Below are 21311 nucleotides of genomic sequence, written 5' to 3'. Positions count from 1 at the left end.
CTTTCCCCCTCATTTCTTTCAACCTGCCCTGAGCATTAGCCAGTAGGAGAGGGATGTGATATTTCCATGCCCTTTTGGTTGCTGCTGCCTCAATTAACATTTAGATATGATCCAGAAATTCTCTCCTAGGAGACCAGGTGTGACCCTGAAGGTACCTTGAGGTTCTCTAGTACCAACATAAAATGGAATTGTCCCCAGGTCCAGATTCTGTCCGTTTGTTTTGGTTCTTGGAATCTTATTGTCCCCTGTATTGATATTAAGATTGACTTCAGTCCAAAGAGCTGGAAGGTCATGTCCTACTACTCAGCAAGTTTCTCAGAGTCTCTAAGCCTCATTTTTACATAGGGTCATTGGTATCATGTAGAACTGTGAGGATTAAATGAGGTGATATGTGTAAAGTGCTTCTTAAACTAACTCAGCTATAAGAAAAAAAAAAGCTTAAGGTCTTATAATTCTGGTTTTTCATGTGGTGTCTTAGTGTCAAGATGACTAAAGATTTGTAACAGAAACATTATTTCTTACTTTTTAAAATGTATTGATTTTATTTTTTTGAAATTCAAAGAGACTGAAAGAGAAACACATCTCCTGTCTGCTGCTTCACTCCCCAGTTGCCCATAAAAGCCAGGGCTGGGCCAGACTGGAACGAGGAGCCCAGAATTCAGTCTGGGTCCCTGCCACCCACCTGCCCCCCCCCCCCCGCCCCGGGTCCACATTAGCAGGAAACTGGAACCTGGATCAGAGCAGCACTTGACCCGAGGTACCCTGTGGGAGACAAGGCATCCATAGTGACATTTTAACACCTTTGTCAAGCACTCAACTCTCCATATTGATTTTAAAAAATCATTTTGCTTCTGTTTGAAAGGGAATTTTATTTCTTTGATCTCTTTATTTAAATAATTTACTCATATGCTGGTGATTTGATTTTAAAATATGTTTACAATCTTATGTAGTTACATTAAGTACCTTGGAAGCTAAGTTGACACTTTACAGTCTGGTTGACCAATAATACCTTGCCATTTTCAAAGTTAATGTTATTTAAAACAAGCCCTTCTGTTTGTTAGGAGAATGAGAGAATGCATGAAATAATGTGTCTGACCACATGCATCTTTTTTGAGAGAATGCTACTGTGTAGAGCTAGGTATTATCAATTATTATCACCATCAGTAGACTTTAAATCATAAGATAATATTTATCCTGTGTGTGACAAGCTCTAAACTTAACAGCAATATTAGACAGAAAAACCTTATTTTGGAAGCCTGCCAAGAGATGTCATAAAAATTAACTGACTAAATATTCGTCAGGGCCATCTGTACAGTAATTAAAAGTGAAACCTGGCATCAGATTGTCTTGTCAGCGTGCCACCTTCAAGAATTATATAGTTTTTGGAAGGGCTGTTTCGTAGATGGTCTGCTAATTAAAACACACCCCAGGGCAGCCGTGGTGGCCCTGCTCAGAGATCTCTGGAAAGGTGCCACACTTCAATTACCCACTCGCAAATAAATACTGAGCATTTTCTTTTGAGGTTGTAAGTCTTCTCAGTGGATTATCTGCTCTTCACTCATTTGATTCCTTTTTCCTAGGAGCAAATTGACATTTTTGAAGGGATAAAGGACAGCCAGGCTCAGCGGATGGCAGAAAACCTAGGCTTCCTTGGGCCTTTGAAAAACCAGGTACAGGAGGAACGGGAAGACGAGTGTGTGTCTGACTTGTTTCAGAAAACATCAGGGATCTTGCTTAATTGCCTGGAATGTTTTTGATTACCAGGAAACAGGATTGTTTATTGCTTTATAATTTTTGTTTCCAGTTGTTTATGGTCACTAAAAGTATTTCCTTAGTGTTCTAAAAGAAGATTTTATGACACATGTGTTTATATACATATACCTACACACACACACACACATCAGTGTGTGTTGCACACTAACACACACACTTTGTGATAGATGTACGATAAACTGTTTTGTCGGTAACATTGACCTGGTACCTGTCTGACGCTGTCTGAACTTCTGTTTCACCATCTGTGAAATGGGAATGATGATGCTTCCTAACTAAGAGACATATGTGGGCATTGATTTAGTGGGCTGTGAGCATGCCTATTACTGTATTCTATAAAGTCCAGTTAGGATTGTTCTGAATAACGTACACTACTTAACTAATTGCTGTTTTTTATAGCTAATGGGCGTTTCAGAGGAATACTGGTGGCATGAAAGTGAAATTTCACAGAGAACAGCTTAAAATATGCCAGATGAATAATTAAATCCCTTAGCTACAAAGGCAGAAAAATTGTCCTTAGAGCAGTTGAAGGACAGAGTCTGGCTTGGGCATCCTCACCCTGTCCTGACTTTGGGTCCAGCTCCTGGCTCCTGGTGATAAGTCCACAAAGCCACATTTCCTTGTCCCATAGCTCCATCAGAAGAGCTTGCTGGCTACTTCTTCCTTTGATTACTCTGACATGTTAGTAACTCCAGCTTGCACATGCACACCCATGGCTGTATGGATGTGTGTACATGCGTGTGCCCTGGTCTGGGGCTCCGTGATGGTTTCAGAGTATACCCTTTGATTATGCTGCATTATTTTCATAAGACAGTAGATTCTGACCTTTCTTTTTCCTTCTTTTACATTTTCTTCTGATTGACTCTTATCTCTAGAAATTTAGTGACAGTAGTAGACAGTCAAAGAATGGTGAAGTGAAATAAGATTTTTAAAAACGTGTGTGTTTAAGTAAGGGAGAACAGCGCTTCATTTCGAAATGGGAGTAAAGATTCTCTTGGAAAGCAGAAGATTCAGGATGGTGGAAGGGGACAGGATAACCCAGGCACAAACCTCAGGACAGGTGAGAAAGGGCCAGTCATTGTCACTTCTGAGACTGACAAAGCCACGCCAAGGGAGTGATCTGTTAAAGGAAGACACTGGAGTAGTCCTGGATCCATGCTGCAGTCAGTGGTCTGTGTCACCTCCCGAGAGTATAGCTGCTAGCCACAGCAGCCAATTCGCTGGATATTTGGTCCTGGTCTTCTTGTGTAGTAGTTTTGTTCAGAGAGAGCCACTCTGCCATCTGGTCTGTGCTTTCCAGCTACACTGTCCTGTGTCCAGCTCCTAGTAACCCTGCTCACCTCCTCCATAGCTCTTTGAACACCTATGTTTCTGTTACTTGCAGTCACCTTTCCTGGACCCTAATCTGCACCACAGCAGGGCCAGGGACCGTACCACTCATTGCAGTGTTGCCGAAAGCCTGCAAAGTTCTTGGCATATATATATATATATATATATATATATATATATATATATATATATCAGTTGCCCAAGAAACATTTGTCATATGCATGAATCAGTGAAACAACACAGCTAGAATGTCAACTTTGAAGAATTTCCTAGGGAGTCAGCAGGAGGTAGCTTTACATGGCAGAAGAATAAATCTGGAGTGGAAAAATCTGCTGATCACATGGGTTGAAAGCTCAGGAGGGGGCTCTAGTGAAGTAATAGCATTATGTACATCAAAGGACTTCCCCCATATATTGTACGAGAAAACTTAGGATTATTTATAGGTCTTAATCATGTTTTCCCAGTGCCAAAAGCACTCTAGGGTTTTTGTTTTGATTTTTGTTTTCAGTTTCTTTGAGAGGGAGAGAGAGAATTCCTGACTGCTGATGCACTGCCCAAATGCCTCGAACAGTCAGAGCTGGGCCGGGTTGAAGCTGGAAGTCAGGAATTTAGTCCAAGGGTCCCATGTAAGTGGCAGGGACCCGACTACTTGGGCCGTCACATACTGCTTCTCAGAGTGCATTAGCAGGCAGCTGGAATTGGAAGCAGGAAGACGGAATCGGGAGTGGAAGCCAGGCCCTCTCCTATGACATGCAGCTGTCGCAGGTGGTGTCTTACTTGATGCACCAGACACCTGCCCCTCAACGTGTACATGGCTTCCCTATGGGACGAATGTGGCCATGCAAGTACTCAGGAGTCATTCAGATGCCACGTTGTCATATTTTTCATTTATCAAGGAAAGGAAAGTCAGTGGTTAATTCATTTTTCTTTGGTTTTCATTGCCTACCTGGCAAAGGCTTTATGTTGTTGTTTGCTCAGCAGCTTGGAGCAGGCGCTGGGTGTGTGCTGCTTGCACTGCTAGACCATGGGGCAAGAGGTCATGAGGAATAGCCCTTGCTCTCCAGAACCTCACAGACCAGTGTAGGTCAGCCTGTTGGCCTACAGTACTGAAGGGTAGGCCCACGGAGGCATTGCAAAGGACAGAGAAAAGTTGATCTCAGTTGTGGGCAGGTATGTTAGAATTTGCTCATTTGGGGACACTCCATTGGATTTGTATAGTGGAAAGGGTACATGGCATGGGAGCTCAGGGGCGGCTGGACCCTAGGGTTGTTGAATGGGGCATCTGTGTGACTCCTGCTCACATGGAGACTATTGAAATGTTCCAGTGGGCCAGCGCACAGTGACCAGGGAAGGGGAGGCAGCTCAGTGGACACCAGCCGGTTGTCTTTCATACAGAAGTTATGTGTCGAGTCCCCTTTGATTCACCATGTCCGTGAAAGTGACTTCATTTTCATATAGGATGTGCCTTGGCCATATTGGTGGGCCCTCACTCATGGGTGAACAAAATATAAAATGATTATTTTATTAAATCGTTAGTGTGTTTCCTGTGATTCATGCCCACTTCCTCTAAACTGTGATTTACTAATATTTGACACCACAAAAAAAAAAAAAAAAAAAAAAAAAAACAACGTAAAAGCTACCAAGTATATGTTCCTGTCTAAAATCTGTTGTTCAACAAGGGTGTATTGTGGTGGTGGTGATGGTGAGGAATGACAGAAAAGCTTTTTTTTTTTTAAAGATTTATTTATTTATTTGAAAGTCAGAGTTACATAGAGAGAGGAGAGGCAGAGGGAAAGAGAGAGAGAGGTCTTCCATCCTCTGGTTCACTCCCCAGATGGCTGCAGCTGCCAGAACTGCTCCGATCCGAAACCAGGAGCCAGGAGCTTCTTCTGGGTCTCTCTTGTGGGTTCAGGAGCCCAAAAACTTGGGCCATCCTCCACTGCTTTCCCAGGCCATAGCAGAGAGCTGGATCGGAAGTAGAGTAGCCGGGTCTCAAACCAGTGCCCATATGAGATACCGGCGCTTCAGGCCAGGGTGTTAACCCAATGTGCCACAGCACCGGCCCCCAGAAAAGCTTTTTATGACTGGAAGTTCACAAGTTTCTCAAATATGACATAATCATCAGCCATAGTGTTAATTTCTGAAAACATAAGTACCATGAATTGTTAACATGTGCCTCTAGGGTTTAGTCTGATAAAGAGACCTAATGAGCCAAGTGAGTATAAGATCATTGTCACCATTAGGAGTGGTTTGTGTCTCTGGCTGGCTTTGAGAACCATATGTGTAAATTGTAGATACTTTTTGGGATGCAGCAAAAGTGCTTAAGTACTTAGACATTTTCACCTGTTGAAACACTTTTAAAGATACAATTCTCAAGGTGTCATATGTGTATATTTGACTTGAGGAGTCTTAATTTTTTAGTTGCTTAATGAACAACTTTGAACTAGCAATAATTGGTATCAGAAGCAAAGAAAAATTTGCTATATAAGGGTACTTCAAAAAGCTTGTAGGAATCAGAAGTTTGTTTTGGTACAAAAAAATTTCAAAATCCACGTATCTGAAGGATTTTCAAAAAGTTTACAAAAATTGCATATTGTGAAAAAATGCATGACTTGTGAAGGGTTTTTATTCGGCATCAAAATAAACTTATCTTTTCATTCTGTTTTCCATGAAATGTTTGAAGTACCTTGGTAGATCTGTGTTTAATGTGTTTTTGAACACATTTAAGAAGCAGGAATGCTGACACCAACTAAGTACAGTCCTGCAATCCCGTGTTGTTACACCACCAGGTCAGATGAGCCAGTTCTGCCTGCCTAGCACTTCTCGGACATTAAGCTTACACGTGTTCCCCTTCTAGATCTTTTTTTTTTTTTTTAAAGGTTTATTTATTTATTTGAAAGTCAGAGTTACACAGAGAGAGGAGAGGCAGAGCGAGAGAGAAAGAGAGGTCTTCCATCCGATGGTTCACTTCCCAATTGGCTGCAACGGTCGAAGCTGCGCTGATCCGAAGCCAGGAGCCAGGAGTTTCTTCCAGGTCTCCCATGTGGGTGCAGGGGCCCAAAGACTTGGGCCTAATTCTCCTGCTTTCCCAGGCTACAGCCGAGAGCTGGATTGGAAGTGGAACAGCCGGGTTTCAAACCGGTGCCCATATGGGATGCTGGTGCTTCAGGCCAGGGCGTTAACCTGCTACTCCACAGCGCCGGCCCCCTCCTTATAGATCTTAAAATACAGATCTAATCATACTTCAGTGCTGCTCACACAGTGCTTATAGACAACAGTAAAACATAAAATAGCAAATGTCCCCCAAATGTATGATTACAGTCAGTTTAACATGTAGAAAATTTAGGCTTCATACTAAGCTGATAGAGCAGTAAGGAATTTGAAAGCCACCCAAGTATACATCCATGGATGAATGGATGAACAGAACATGTAATGCACATATAGGTGAAGTTTATTTAGTCTTGAAGAGGTACTTTCTGATACGTCTCACAGTATGGATGAGCCCTAAGAGAAACAGCCCATCACAGCAAGGCATATACTCTGTGATTATATGCCTTGTAGAAATACCCAGAACAGTCAAATTCATAGGCAGAAAATAGGATGGTGGTTGCCAGGGACCAGGGACAGGGGAATGTGGCCCTTTGTTGAGCAGCATAAGTTTTGAGCTCGGAACCATGACAAAGTTCTATAGATTGATTGCATGACAGTGTGAATATACGTGACACTGGAATTGTCTGAGGCTCTTCAAAATGTTTGTGTAAAATGCCTACTGTGGAAAAACCATGCATGGATATAAAAATTTTTTTACACCAAAACTAACAGATTTTAATTCCTTTTTTCCGTGGACTTTTTTTTTTTTCTTTTTTTTTTTAATTTTTTTTTTTTTTTTGACAGGCAGAGTGGACAGTGAGAGAGAGACAGGGAGAAAGGTCTTCCTTTTGCCGTTGGTTCACCCTCCAATGGCCACCACGGTAGCGCGCTGCGGCCGGCGCACCGCGCTGTTCCGATGGCAGGAGCCAGGTGCTTCTCCTGGTCTCCCATGGGGTGCAGGGCCCAAGCACCTGGGCCATCCTCCACTGCACTCCCTGGCCACAGCAGAGAGCTGGCCTGGAAGAGGGGCAACCGGGACAGGATCGGTGCCCCGACCAGGACTAGAACCCGGTGTGCCGGCGCCGCAAGGCGGAGGATTAGCCTGTTGAGCCACGGCGCCGGTCCGTGGACTTTTTAAAGTCTCCTCGTGTGTACTTTTAAAAATGATTGAGATAATATGGGACAGCGCTGTGGCATAGTAGGTTAAGCTTCCACCTGTGGGCCCTGGCATCCCATGTGGATGCCAGTGCATGTCTTGGCTGCTCCACTTCCAATCCAGCTCTCTGCTTTTGGCCTGTGAAAGCAGCAGAAGATGGCCTATGTGCTTGGGCCCCCGCACCCATGTGAGAGACCCGGAAGAAGCTCTTGGATCCTGGCTGCATATTGGCTTATCTCTAGTTGTTGTGGCCATTCAGGAAGTGAACCAGAGGATGGAAGACTTGCTGTCTCTTCTTTCTGTCTGTAACTCTGCCTCTAAAATAAATCAATAAAACTTTAAAGAAAAAAAAATGTTAATAAGAAAGACAAATCTGTTAAAAAAGATAGAGATGATAAATTTTAGGTTTTGTGCATTTTATCATATTTTTTACTTTAAAAATTTTTAAGATTTATGTATGTATTTGGAAGGCAGTATGACGTAGAGGAAGAGGAGACAGAGGGATCTCTGATCTGCTGATTCACTCCCCAAATGACTGCAGTGGCCAGTGCTGGACCAGGCTGAAATCAGGAGCCAAGAGCTCCATCTGTGTCTCCTACATGGGTAAGGGAGCCTAAGTACTTGGGTCGTCGTCTGCTTCTTTCCCAGGGACATTAGTGGGAAGCTGGTTTGGTATTCAGAACTGTGCTCCAAAATTGGATGCCAGCATCACAAGCCGAGGCTCAGTCTGCTGCACCACAATGCTGAAGTGGCTGGGACAAGATCTTAGAACTGTGTGTGCCCGGAGTTCTTCCTAGCATGTGGCGCCCCTGAATTATTAGGGTGATCATTAACTCAGCTGGTGTTGAGTGAGTACTGATTCTGCGGAGGTTTGTGAGTAGAGTGGACCTCCAGGGATCCCTGTTGCAGCTCAACACTGCAGGCTCAAAAAAAAAAAAAAAAAAAAAAAAGAATAATGAGTTATTTGTTGGATTTCCACTTTTAACTCAAGTTCTGTTAGGATGCAAAAACAAAACAAATAAAAGAGTAAGCATTCAATACAGGGACTCATAAAGAATATGAAAGGAAACAGCAGGAGAACTTCAGTGAAATAATCTCAGAATGGGACTGGTCCTTGTAAGGTCTAACAGGAAACCGGAAACAGAAAGGAAAAGAGGGAAACTTTTGTTTCCAAGTTTCCATGTGGCAAAAGTCACAAAAACATGGTTGAATGGTACATGCTAAAAGGGGGAAAATAATTGGAATTTTCATGAGATAAAGCACTAATTTCCTTCACTTAAAAGCGCTCGCTATGAATTGAAATGGCCAGAGTCTCAAAAAGAAAATGGACAAGATGAACAGATATGTCTTAAGCTCACAAAGTGATGTTCATATTTACTCATAAGGAAAGAGATGCAAAATACATATCTCTGTGAAGTAAAAGATAACTCTTTTTTACATAACACACAAGCCGAGTGGCCATCCGTCCATTGAGAGAGGCAGAGCAGTCTCTGTTCTCCTGGCCTATAAAAGGATGAAAATCAGGGAAGGCTTCCACCCAGAGCAATTGAAACAGAATCTCTCAGTATTTACAATGTCTGTTCCCCTTTCTGCTCAGCTCTGGGGATCTTACCCTACAAATATTTAGCCCCAGTATTATAAGTAATATCAAACTACTAGAAATGATTCAGGAGCAGATGTTGAGCATTTAAGATGCCTGTGTCCCATTTTTGGGTACCTGAGATTGATTCCCACCTCCGACGCCTGGCTACAGCTTCCCGGGAGGCAGCAGTGATGGCTCAGCTGATTGGTTCCTGCCACCCACGTGGGAAATGTGCCTCCCCACTATGGCTCCCAGTTCAGGGCTGTTGGGAGCATTTGGGGAGTGAACCAGTGGATGAGAACTTGGGCTCCCTCTCTGTCTTTCTGTCTTTCACAGTATTTAAGGAAAAAAAAAAACATAAACAGAATTCAAAATTATAATTAGTTATATGAGAAATAAGTTGTGATACAACAAGATATCATAACACATATAGTAATGTAGAATGCAGCAAATTAAAAGAGTAAGAGTGATTTACTGGCCGGCGCCGCGGCTCAATAGGCTAATCCTCTGCCTTGCGGCGCTGGCACACCGGTTTCTAGTCCCGGTCGGGGTGCCGGATTCTGTCCCGGTTGGCCCTCTTCCAGGCTAGCTCTCTGCTGTGGCCCGGGAGTGCAGTGGAGGATGGCCCAAGTCCTTGGGCCCTGCACCCGCATGGGAGACCAGGAGGAAGCACCTGGCTCCTGGCTTCGGATCAGCTCAGTGCGCCAGCCGCAGCGGCCACTGGAGGGTAAACCAACAGAAAAGGAAGACCTTTCTCTCTCTCTCTCTCTCACTGCCCACTCTGCCTGTCAAAAACAAACAAACAAACAAAAAAAAGTGATTTACATATATGGCTAATGAATGTAATGAAGCATCTACAAAGTCTGTTAAGTAAAGAATTAAGATACAGAACCAAGTTTTGTTTTTTGTTTTTTTGTTTTTTGTTGAGAAAAGATAAAGGATATGCAGAATTGTGTGTGTATAAAATATGTCTTAGGTGAAGCCCAAATTGCCAAGGTACTTGCTGCAGGGGGGCTTGTGGAGCTGTGGGCTGAGGGTTACCATTGGAGGAAACCCTTGAATACTTTGGGAATTTTGTACCTGTACATGTATTATGTAGCCATAAACATGACTAGATGCCTAGTCATACTGTGTTTTACTTATTTCATTGGCAGAGAGAGAGAAAGCGAGAGAGGAACTCAATCTAGGCCTGCCAGGTGACTGTCAAGGACTCAACTTCTTGATCCAACACCTGTTGTATTAGCAGGAAGCTGGAACTGGGAGCTGAGCTGGAACTTGAGCCCCAGAACTCCCCTGTGGGATGTGTACATCCTCTGCCTCGACTTGACTGCTTGGCCACACTCCTACCCTGTCTAGTCATATTCATTATGGACATTTGTTTATATCCATACATTGGGTTTCAAATTAGGATTTAAGTGAATTTATAAATAGATATCATATGCATTAAGACAGCATAAAATACATCTAGAGGAGGCCTTCAAGTTAAACCTGGAACCACTTCCTGTGTTTATGCCAGTGGAGATTTATTGGGGGGAATTTGTTACATAGTAGCTACAGTACTGAGAAATTTAAGAGTACACAAGGAAGCAACCTGCAGCTAAACAGCACTAGCAAATTGCTTCTGCACCTGGGCTCTAGGTACAGGAGAGGAGGCCATGGTGGTACTGGCCCCTGCAAACAGAAGCTACAGCTCTGGCGGGCATCTCTTATTGTAGCTGACACCACAGGAGGAAGTGCTGCCCAGGCAGCAGGAGAGGAGTAGAAGCACCCTGGCTTTCCCCTTCCTCCCACCTCTTGTCTCCCACCACTGCTTCCCATTGGCTGAATTGCTCTGGAAGCCAGCTGGCCAGCGAGTTTGAAAGATCAGTTCCCCAGACACACGGCATAGAGGTGGGAAAGGGCTGAAAACTATTGCACGGCTGGGAAACAAGAGTGGTGCTGGAGCCCAGTGCTCAGCCACCACCACGGTCTCTGCTGAGGCAGATGTGAGCTTTCAGGGCGCACCAGGGCTCCTGCTGGCCTCCCAGACCCCAGCCTGCAGGGACACGGGTGGAGAATCAGCATCAGGTGAACAGATCAAAGGAGCACGTGAATTAGAAGCCAGCTGAGAACAGTGAAGTCAAGGGAGTAACGCTGGGCAAACCTCGGGTACTCTTGCGCATTGTGTGTGCTTTTATGACGGTCTGCTTTCAGTTTGAACTGTGCTTTAACTCTACTGCTTAAGACCTTCATCTTCCTGTCTTGCAATAATTTCCATTTAGACACTTGGTAATTGTTTCACAGATTATAGGCTTGGATTGATGAATATAATAACTGTTTTACTCCAGCATAATAAGGAAAACCTAGTCATTATAAACTCTCAAAATCATGTTTACCTTTTACTTAAATTGAGCTTGTTTGTATTAATGATTGTAGCTTACATTACAGGATAACTCGGCTAATAGGGACATGATAATTTACAAAAAGATTAGCAACGTTTTAAGGCTCTGCCGAAAATACTTTGTTTTCTTGATAATGGTCTCTACTGGTGTCTGGAGAAAATTTGAGTGATTCCTTCTAATGAATAACAGTAGAAATTAAAATAATTATGCTTTTCTGTTTTTCCCTTCAGAAAACCTAACTGAAATTATAGATGTAACTTGCTGTTTTTAAGGTTTCATTAATTCAGGAAAATAAATTTTCTGTTACTGCTTTAGTGTAATTCTATTTCACTCGATCACATTTAGGCTGCAGATCAAATTAAGAAGCTGTATAATCTCTTCCTGAAAATTGATGCTACTCAGGTGGAAGTGAATCCCTTCGGTGAAACTCCAGAAGGACAAGGTAAGAAAAGAAAATTGAGAAAACAAATGAGTATATCATAATTATTTATGCAAACTATAAAATGAATTGCACAGAAGACTGCAGCAGCAGCGTTGCATTAATTTCTTTCAGTAAGTTAGTTAGAGCCATAGTTTCAAATGCTCCCATGACACGGTTGAACATTTCAGCATTTGGGTTTGTTTGCAACCAAATATCAGGCCTCAGAGGAAGCTGCTTCTTATTTTTCTTAAAAAGGTCCATTGTGCTCACTGCAGCACACCAGCCACATGTACACTCACACATGCACAAACCCTTTGTTTTTTTGGGCCTCTTGTCGCTGCCGTTAATGTAAGGATTTGCATGGGGACGGGAACGATTGATTTTGTGGGTAATCCATGTGCCTACTTTCTTGCAGCTTTTTTGGCCCTGTGTCCTGTGCTGGATTTACACTTTCCTAGTGAGGTCCTTATTACCGCACAGTGGAGCGATTTCTGCTTCCAGTAGGAGGAGGTAGCTTTTTTGTGAGAAAGGTTTTCCTATCAGTTACTTACAAATAACTGTTTCATATCTCATTATCTACTACCATTGGACTACTATGTCTTGCATATAGCGAGTGTTCAATATGATCTCATTAATTTGGTAGTAAACGCTATGAATGTGTGTGTGAGGGAGGAGAGTGGCTGCTGGGAGTGGGATAGCAGGTGGGTAAGATAGTGGTACCAGAATGAAAGTTCCTTGAACTTTGTCTTTTCCAGTACCTTTCCTCTCAGTATCCCCCCTGTTGTGAGCGGTCAGCTGATAGGGTTTCCCACTGCAGTGATAAAGGAGTAAATTCCTATGTGCATTTACATCAAGATGCGGTCCAGGGTGGACACAAAGTGTTGCTCCTTAGCAGAGATTCTGCAGTCTGACTTGGAAAAACTAAAATACCATGTCATACGGGCTTGGCTATAAATTCTGGACCCGTCCTGCTCTGGGGACAGATCTGAGCTAGTTGCTTAGTCTTTCTAAGCCTCAAGTCTTTGTTTTTTAATCCATGTCTGATAAGATGGATGTGAAAATGAGGTGAGCCGATATATATGTAAACATTAAGCATTAGACACAGAATAGGTCATTCTCTAGTGGATCTCAGATTAGGACGAGCAAAGAGTTCTTGTTTAAGAAACCATTGAAAAGAACTTATTTCAGGCTGGTATTGTGCTGCAGGGGCTTAAGACACCGCCTGCAGCATCAGCATCTGGTATCCAGGCTCAGTTTGAGCCCCAGCTGCTCTGCTTCTGATTTTCAGCTCCCTTCTAATGTGCCTGAGAAAACAGCAGAAGATGGGCCAAGTACTTGGGCCCCTGCCACCTACATGGAAGGCTCAGATGCAGTTCTGGGCTCCCAGGATTGGCCTGGCCTAGCCCAGCCCCAGCTGGGGAGTGAACCAACACATGGAAGATTTCTCTTTTCCCCTCCTCACCTATCTCTGTCATTCTGCCTTTCAAATACATAAAAAAGTGTTTAAAACTAAACTTGTTAAAAACAGAATATATTTCCTGATTTATACAGAAGAGCATCAGATAAATCTGTGCCATGTCATTTGCATGTAAATGACCTTTATTCATAGCTACTTTAAATAATTTCTGTGACTCATCAGGATTTCATAAAGAAAAGCTTTGAAGGGGAAGAAACTGTTTCTTAAACTTCCATGTCGGGCTCTGTGATGAACTTTTATGTGCATTCTTTTTGGTCTTTGCCATAACCCTGCAAAGTTAGGAGTTGTTATCCCCGTTTTACAGAGGATTAAAAATTAGTGTGACTCCCTCCCTGGGCAGCTAGTTTCAAGGGTTGAGGTTTGAACCCTGGTCTCTCTTGAGTCTCCTGGGCATGTTGGTTCTGATATACCACACTCACTTCCAGTGCCCTGCCTTCTTTTTTCCTTTTTCTCCTTTTCAAGTGTTAATTTGCTGTCATCACAGTGACCTAGAAGTAGTCTTCAGTTTGAGAATACTAGTCAAAATGCACGCTGCATTGAGTGGCTGATAATTAAATCAAGGAATGAAAGAGAGGAGGCTCAGTATGCAAGTTCTTAAAGGTCAGATGTTGGTTTTCAAACTACTGTGCACAAGTAGCCTGATTGTTTCATATTCAGAAAGATGGAGATTCAGCTGTGGAGTGGGAGAAGTCAGACTGAAGTACTATTTTTATTCAGCCTTTTGGGAAGTAATCAGTCACAAGCTGGGGTCTGGCAGCAGGGAACAGGGGTGCAGGAGCTCTGCTTAGAGGGTGTTTGTAAAACCTCATGAAGTCTGAGGTTGCATTTTCATTATTAAGAGGAAGGAAAATTCTTGCTTTTTTTTGGAATAATTATAAAGCAGTTCATTAAAACATAAGTCCTATGTGATATTTTTAAGAACAGAATTATCTTTAGCTATTAATTTGTTCATTGTACCATAAAAATTCAGCTATTGAATTATATTCACAATTAAATGAGTATGTTGGTTTATAACTCTAATGAGCAGTAGTCAAATTAAACCCAATTAGGAAATGGTGATTAATGACCAAATGTACAAATTGGTCTTCATCATTGTCACAATCCCCTATAGCAATGCTTTATTTAGGATTTAGGAGTTGTAAAAGCAGTCATTTATGTCTTGGAAGTATTGATTATCTTAATGTTTATAATCTGAGTATTTAAGCTATATCCATTTACATCATTAATGACAGAAGATCTCATGTGCGAACTTTCACATTGAAACTTCAATAATAATTTTTGTGTTTTTTATGTTTAGGGAACTCAGTATCACAACAAATATTTTTTACTTTAAACCGGCTTATTACACCTTTTCTTTGTAGGAGACTTTCTTCAGTGTTCTGTTGTTAAATGAGGAACTTTTTTTTATTAAAAAATCCAAGTTATTGTTAATACAGGTATATTTAAAAATATTCATGCATATTAAAATTAGAAGATGTTTATTTTGGTGCAGAAAAACTGAAATCCATACATGTGAGAGATCTTCAGAAATTTATTTTGTAAGCTTTATTGTTTATTTAAAAGGCAGAGTTAGAGAGAGAGAGAGAGACAGAGACAGAGAGAGAGAGAGAGAGACAACAGAGATGTTCCATCCACTGGTTCGCTTCCCAGATGGCTGCAGTGCCAGGGAGGAGCCAGGCTGAGGTCAGGAGCTTCATCCAGGTTTCCCACGTGGATGCAGGGGGGCAAGTACTTGGGTCATTTTCCACTGCTCTCCCAGGCCATTATCAGGGAGCTGGACCAGAAGTGGAACAGCCAGGATAACCTGTGCCCATATGGTATCTTTTAATCTTATTTTCCATAAACTTTTTGAAGCACCGTCCAAATTTTTTTTTTATTTGACAGAGTTAGTGAGAGAGAGAGAGACAGAGAGAAAGGTCTTCCTTCCATTGGTTCACCCCCCAAATGGCCGCTACGGCCAGAGCTACGCCAATCCAAAGCCAGGAGTCAGGGAAGCACCGTCCAAATTTGTACCACTGGCGATGCCAGTTCAAGAAGAGCAATGGCTTTGTGAATAAGCTGCTAAGCATGCCTGGAGTATTACTTTTTTTTAAATAAATATTTAAGGAATTCTTTTTATTTGAAAGGCAGAGTTACAGAGAGGCACAGAGAGAGAGAGAGAGAGAGAGAGAGGTCTCTATCCGCTGGTTCACTCCCCATATGGCCATAATGGCTGGAGCTGGGCCAATCCAAAGCTAGGAACCAGAAGCTTCCTCTGGGTCTCCGACGTGAGTGTAGGGGTCTAAGGACTTGGGCCATCTTCTCCTGCTTTCCCAGGCCATAGCAGTGAGCTGGATCGGCAGTGCAGCAGCCGGGACTCGAACCGGCACTCATATGGGATGCCGGCACTGCAGGCAGCAGCTTTACCTGCTACACTACTACTGTCCTGTCGCCCTGGAGTACTCTTGACATGAAGAAAGAACTGCAGTCTTGGAACTAGTTTTCCATGTGATGAATAACCTGATTCAAGGGATCTAATTTGCCCCTTCTGACTGCGATGTAGTTTAGTGACTCTTACCCAGGCTCCTGAGGGTTGCTAGTGAGAGAAGCCTATGTAAGCCTTTGGCCCAGCCCAACTGCGGCCATTGAGGGCATTTGGGGGTGAACCAGTGGATGAAAGATCACTTTTTTCCTGCAAGTCTGTGTGGAGTGGAGCTCTTTCTAGCTCTCAGATTTTGAAAATCGAGAATAAATAAAGGAAATGTGGATTTGCTTTAGACCTGGAGAGAATCAGGATTCTCTACTGTGAATTAGCGCCTTCCTCAGCCAGGCTTTGTGTAGCTGGCAGCAAAGGTGGCAGTGCTCGTCCTCCTTCCAGCAAGGGAAACTGAGTCAAAATGGGTCTACCAGAATGACTCAGTCCCTCTTGAAACAAAAATCAACTATTGCTTAAATAATCAGAGAATTTAACTGTTGTTTTCTTGCTTGTCTGCAGTTCTAAATTAATTCATTAAACCTTTGGCCAAGTAAGAAGCAGTGTTTTATCATTAGTTATTTGTTGATCTATCTCGCTACCACACATCTGTTGGTTTTGGGAGACACTGTAGAATTTCTATATCACACTTTGTATCCTCTACCTTTAGTCAGCTCTGCATGTACACAGACCCCTTTTTATGTTTGAAGCAAGAGGTTCTAGATGAGAAGAACAGGCATTCCTCCCTCCCCTGAGACATTGGGCAGTCTCTAGGGGTATTGTTGATTGTCGGTAGAGACCAGGAATGCTGACTGTCTTACTGTGTGCAGCACAGCCTATGACAACACAGAATGCTCTCAGCCCATGTGTCCAGAGCCCAAAGACTAAAAATTCCTCCTGTTGGGCACCTTTAGCAGTTGGAGCCCGAGTCCATTCGCAGAGCAAAAGGCCAAGTGACTCAGTTTGAAACAGAGACTGTCTGGCCAAGATTCTTTGAGAATTAAGTCTGGCTGATCCCAAGTTAAATGACACTTAAAGTGCCTTTCTTTCTTCAGATTGATTTCCCTAAATTGCCACACTGGCAAGTGCCCAGTGCTCGTGGGTGTTGCTCTGTTTCTCTCTTTATACACGAGACTTTATCTTCAAGAACGTTTTCAGTTCTCTACCTCTATCCCCCCATCTGCCTCCTGTCTGTTTTTTCACAGCAACTAAGGAAAAGTTCTAAAATGTGTACAACTCCTGGAACATCAATATTTAATGGAAAGCGGGACTAATTTTCAAGCATCAGCATTTTAAAGGCCATCTTGGCAAGGCATGTTTCAATAGTGCATTATGGTTATTTATCACCAATCAAATGCACTTCGTTGCTTGAAGACAGATTATTTTTCAAACTAATTATGACAGTCTTATTTCCTGCTGTTTTTATGTTTCCTTTATGTGTAAGTCTCCCCTTCTGAAATGCATTTTCCTTTTGTTTAATTTTGTGGCACATTCTTCGTTTAAAACTTGGGGTCAGAGGCCTGCAACTGACAGTCGTGTCCTCCATCGAGGCTATTGAATTAGCAGCCCCCAGAATCTCCCACCACTAAACAAAACAGCAAAAACACCCTGTGAGTATAAGTACCACAGCTCCCTTTGATATTTGTTCAGAAGGAAAATTCATTTGTATAATCTATCAAGCATGTAACAATGTGCTTTTGATGGTGAAAATTGTTTTATAAATATTAATAGGTATGTGTTTTTTCCGCCAACGTCCTACTTGGAATGGCCTTTGTTCAAGATGAATTTTCTATGGAATTGAGGTTTCATTAATGTGACATTGAAAATCTGAATGTCTGAGCCAAGCACAGTACCTCCAAAAATACATTTTTCTGTAGCTTGTTGTTTTTTTAAATGGGAATGGTAAGGTTTGAGCAGCCAAGTGTATTTTATTGCCCTGCTGTTGACATCACCATCAACCTCTTTTTAACACATTGGCTCTAGCAGTGCATTCAGAAGGATCTTATAGGGTTAAATAAAGCATATAAGAGCCAAACAGTATTCTAGGATTAATCTACTGTTGTTTAGTTGCAGGTTTTTTGTTTTTTTTTTTTTAATTTTCATGCTAGTAGAATGCACCTTTCCTATGTTTCTTTCTTGGTTTGAAAAAGTGTGATGATACCTGTAAGGACACAAATATGGTAAGAATGGTAACTTAATAGGGATTGGCAGACTTTTCCTCTAAATGGCCAGTTAGTAAATATTATGGGATATGCAGGCATCACAGTCTGCTTTAAGTACTCACCTCTACTGTTGGCTTGGGAAATAGTCACAGGCAATAAGTACGTGAAGCGACGTGACTTTACCTGAGCAAAGCTGTGTTTACACAACCAGGTGGTGGGCAGGTCTTGGGACTGTAGGTCTCACACTTGGCATTGAGCATCAACCTACCAGTCTTTAGATGCTCTGCCTGTGCAAAGGTGTGATGTGACTTGAGCGTCACCAGATACCTCTTTTTTACCCTTTTCCCTCAGCCAGAAATCTCCTTCTCTATCATTCATGATGCCTAAAAATGCCAGCCATTAAAATCCTCCCTTTGGGAAAATTCTTAAGGACTATGAAGACGGCTTTTTACTGAAAATCACAGGTTACTGGTACTTTTGTAACCTCCAGGAAGACAGTTGTTTAGATTTACTCCGGATACAAGTCTAGGATTTTAAGGACAAGGGACAAAGTACAGGTAATTTTTTGTGACTGTAAGAAAGGAGAGTTGTATAACCTGAGCTGCAGTAACGGGAAACTCCATCACAAGAGCACGGTGCGTGAGGAGGATGGTGGTGATGATAATAATACTCACGAGTGCCTGCTGTCCTAGGCTGAGTGCTTTGCACATTGTCCCTTTTTCCAGCAACACCATGTAGCAGACTGTACTCTGATCTTCATTTTGTAGACAAGGCCGCTGGGCTCAAGAGAGATGATGTGGCCGGCGCCGTGGCTCAACAGGCTAATCCTCCGCCTAGCGGCGCTGGCACACCGGGTTCTAGTCCCGGTCGGGGGCACCGGATTCTGTCCCAGTTGCCCCTCTTCCAAGCCAGCTCTGTGGCCCGGGAGTGCAGTAGAGGATGGCCCAAGTGTTTGGGCCCTGCACCCCATGGGAGACCAGGAGAAGCACCTGGCTCCTGGTTTGGATCAGTGCGGTGCGCGGCCGCGGCGGGCATTGGAGGGTGAAAGGAAGACCTTTCTCTCTGTCTCTATCTCTCACTGTCCACTCTGCCTGTCAAAATAAATAAATAAATAAATGAGAGATGATGTGCCCAAGCCTAGCTGGCTAGGAAGTGCCCGCATTGTAATCTCTACCCAGTTGTTCCTGATGCCAGAGTCTGCCTGAGGGATGGAGTTCAAAGCAAAGCATACGGCTGTGCAGCATTGAAGATGTCAGCAGTAAGGCTGGAAAGTGCTTCCTGTGTTGTGGTGTGTGTCCTAAGAGACAGCAGACTGTTTTCCACTGCCCCTCTCAACACGGAACCTTTCAGTGAGCAGGTGAATGAGTTTTTCCCACACCGGCCAGTTCTGTAACACTAGCTCGGTGTCTTGTGTTTAAGTCCTTTCCTGATACCGTCTACCTGTAGTTGGAGTCATGTCTCACCTGGTGGAGCTCAGCCTCTGCCAATGACAGCTGTGGGCCTGGTTTTCTGGTGCTTTTGCCATCAGGCTATAAAATGGGGACTCCTAGGCCTCCTCCCCAAGTCCATCATTTACAGCAATGGCAGGCAGAACTGAGGAAACACTTGGGTTACTGCTTCCAATGCATTCCAAAGGATGTTTTAAAGGCTACAAATGAATAGCCGGTGGGGAGGCGTGTAGGACAGCATACTTCTTGTGGAAAGCAGCCGGGACATTCATAGTCTCTCTAGGCAAGCTGCCCTCTCCCTTTCTCATTGTGCTCAGCAACCTAGAGGTTCCTCAAACCGCCAGGTGCAGGGGTTTTTGTGGAAGACTCCACATGTGAGCATAACCCACTGGTAACTCATTCTCAGCCCCCATCTCCTCTCTGGAGGACCAGGGTGGGGCTGCAGGCTGCAAGCTTCTGATGCTGACTTGTCTGGTGACAGCCCTGTCCAGGAGCCCACCGAGAGTCGCCTCATTACAGCAGAAGACTTTCTCCCAGGGAATTCCTAGAGTTAGGAGCTCTGTGTCAGGAATCAGAGTAGAGATCCAAGTTTTAGAAGAAAAGATTTTCCTAATATCTCTGTGGCTTAGGAATTAACATGGGTTTTAGGGTCTTTGCCAAGAATTGCAGATGAAGACCAAAATCTTTAGATATCTTATTATAAATCACAGTATCTCAGAGTACTTTTAAATATTCGTCAGGGAGTTGGCATTGTGGCATAACAGGTTAAGCCACCATGTGGGATACTAAATCCCATGTCAGAGTACCTGATATCCAGTCCTGCCTCTACTTCACATCCAGCTTCCTGTTAATGCACCTGGGAGGCAGCAGATGATGACCCATCTATCTGTTCTCCTGCCAGCCAAGTGGCAGAACCAGATGGAGTTCCTGGCTCCTGGCTTTGGGCTGGCCTAGCCCTTGCCGTTCAGAGATTTGAGGAGTAAGCCAGCACATAGAAGATCAGTCTTTTCTTCTCTGTTTGTTTCTCCCTCTCTCTGTCACTCTACCCATCAGATAAATAAATAAATAAATTTAACTTCGAAGTGTTGTACAGGTGTAACCACTATACATCTGAGTTAGTCCCTGTACCCCATGAAGTGCTTTGTTTCTTTCCACCCCTGTCACCTCTGACAAAGAATGGAGGCCTTGGGGATGGCGCTTTGATTTTGGATTCTCTTCATCAACTGTCTCCTTACTTACTTCATAGTTGTCTAGTATATTTAACTTTCTAAAGCTCTTGTGTATTGCGTACTTGGACCTAATTGTGTCATTTAGTTTTCTGTATACAGAGCGAGCAGTTGGCGAGGAGCCATTGTAGATACACAGATACACAAACACATACACCTTTTTTTTTTTTTTTTTTTTAAGATTTGTTTATTTGAAAGGCATAGTATTAGGGAGAGAAGGAGAGACAGAGATCTTCCATCTGCTGGCTCACTCCCCAAGTGGCTGCAGCCAGAGCTCCAGCCAGCTGCTCATGTGGGATGTTGGCATCACAGGTAGCAGCTTACCTCACTGTACCATGATGCCAGCCCCAGGACACACCCCTTTTTATCCCATGGTGACCGTCTTCAGCCTCTGTGGTCCCTAAACTGTGTACTTATTTCTGTGTGTGGCATGCCTGTCATATCACAGGAAAACCTCTTTTGAAAATCTGGTTTTATAAGCATTTACTTGGGACTGCCTTCTGAACTTTGCATATAAATGCATTAATTCCGATCTCTCTCAAACAGCTTGTAACCATACTCTTATGGGGCAAAGATCAGGTTGGAGCTATTTTGATTTACTGGTTTATTGATCTTGACCAAAGATTTTTTTATTTGAAACTCTTCACTTAGGAAGTCAATTTGATAGCCTTTGCCCATTCATCTTGAAGGTATCTGCAAGTTGTCTTGCCATTGAGTAATGTAGGAACTAAAATTACTAATAAATTAATTAGAATGTATTTATAAACCCAATGGAAAGCCAAGAATAAAGTTGCTTTTTCATTGATTATTATGCTGG

At 43.0% G+C, this 21311-nt stretch overlaps 1 protein-coding gene across 1 annotated transcript in view; it reads left to right on the top strand.

Annotated features, from left to right (window-relative positions):
• Positions 1-21311, top strand: part of SUCLG2 (succinate-CoA ligase GDP-forming subunit beta) — a 298258-nt gene that overhangs the window by 155387 nt on the left and 121560 nt on the right. Inside the window, exons 6-7 of the mRNA XM_062201236.1 lie at positions 1581-1670; positions 11654-11750. Of these exons, the coding sequence (XP_062057220.1) occupies positions 1581-1670; positions 11654-11750 (187 nt within the window). The remainder of the gene's footprint in view (positions 1-1580; positions 1671-11653; positions 11751-21311) is intronic.

This window comes from Lepus europaeus, chromosome 9, assembly GCF_033115175.1.
Source record: "Lepus europaeus isolate LE1 chromosome 9, mLepTim1.pri, whole genome shotgun sequence".
In the NCBI taxonomy this organism is placed as follows: Eukaryota; Metazoa; Chordata; class Mammalia; order Lagomorpha; family Leporidae; genus Lepus; species Lepus europaeus.
The sequence above is the reverse complement of the archived record's forward strand: the minus strand, read 5'-3'. Positions and strand labels throughout refer to the sequence as shown.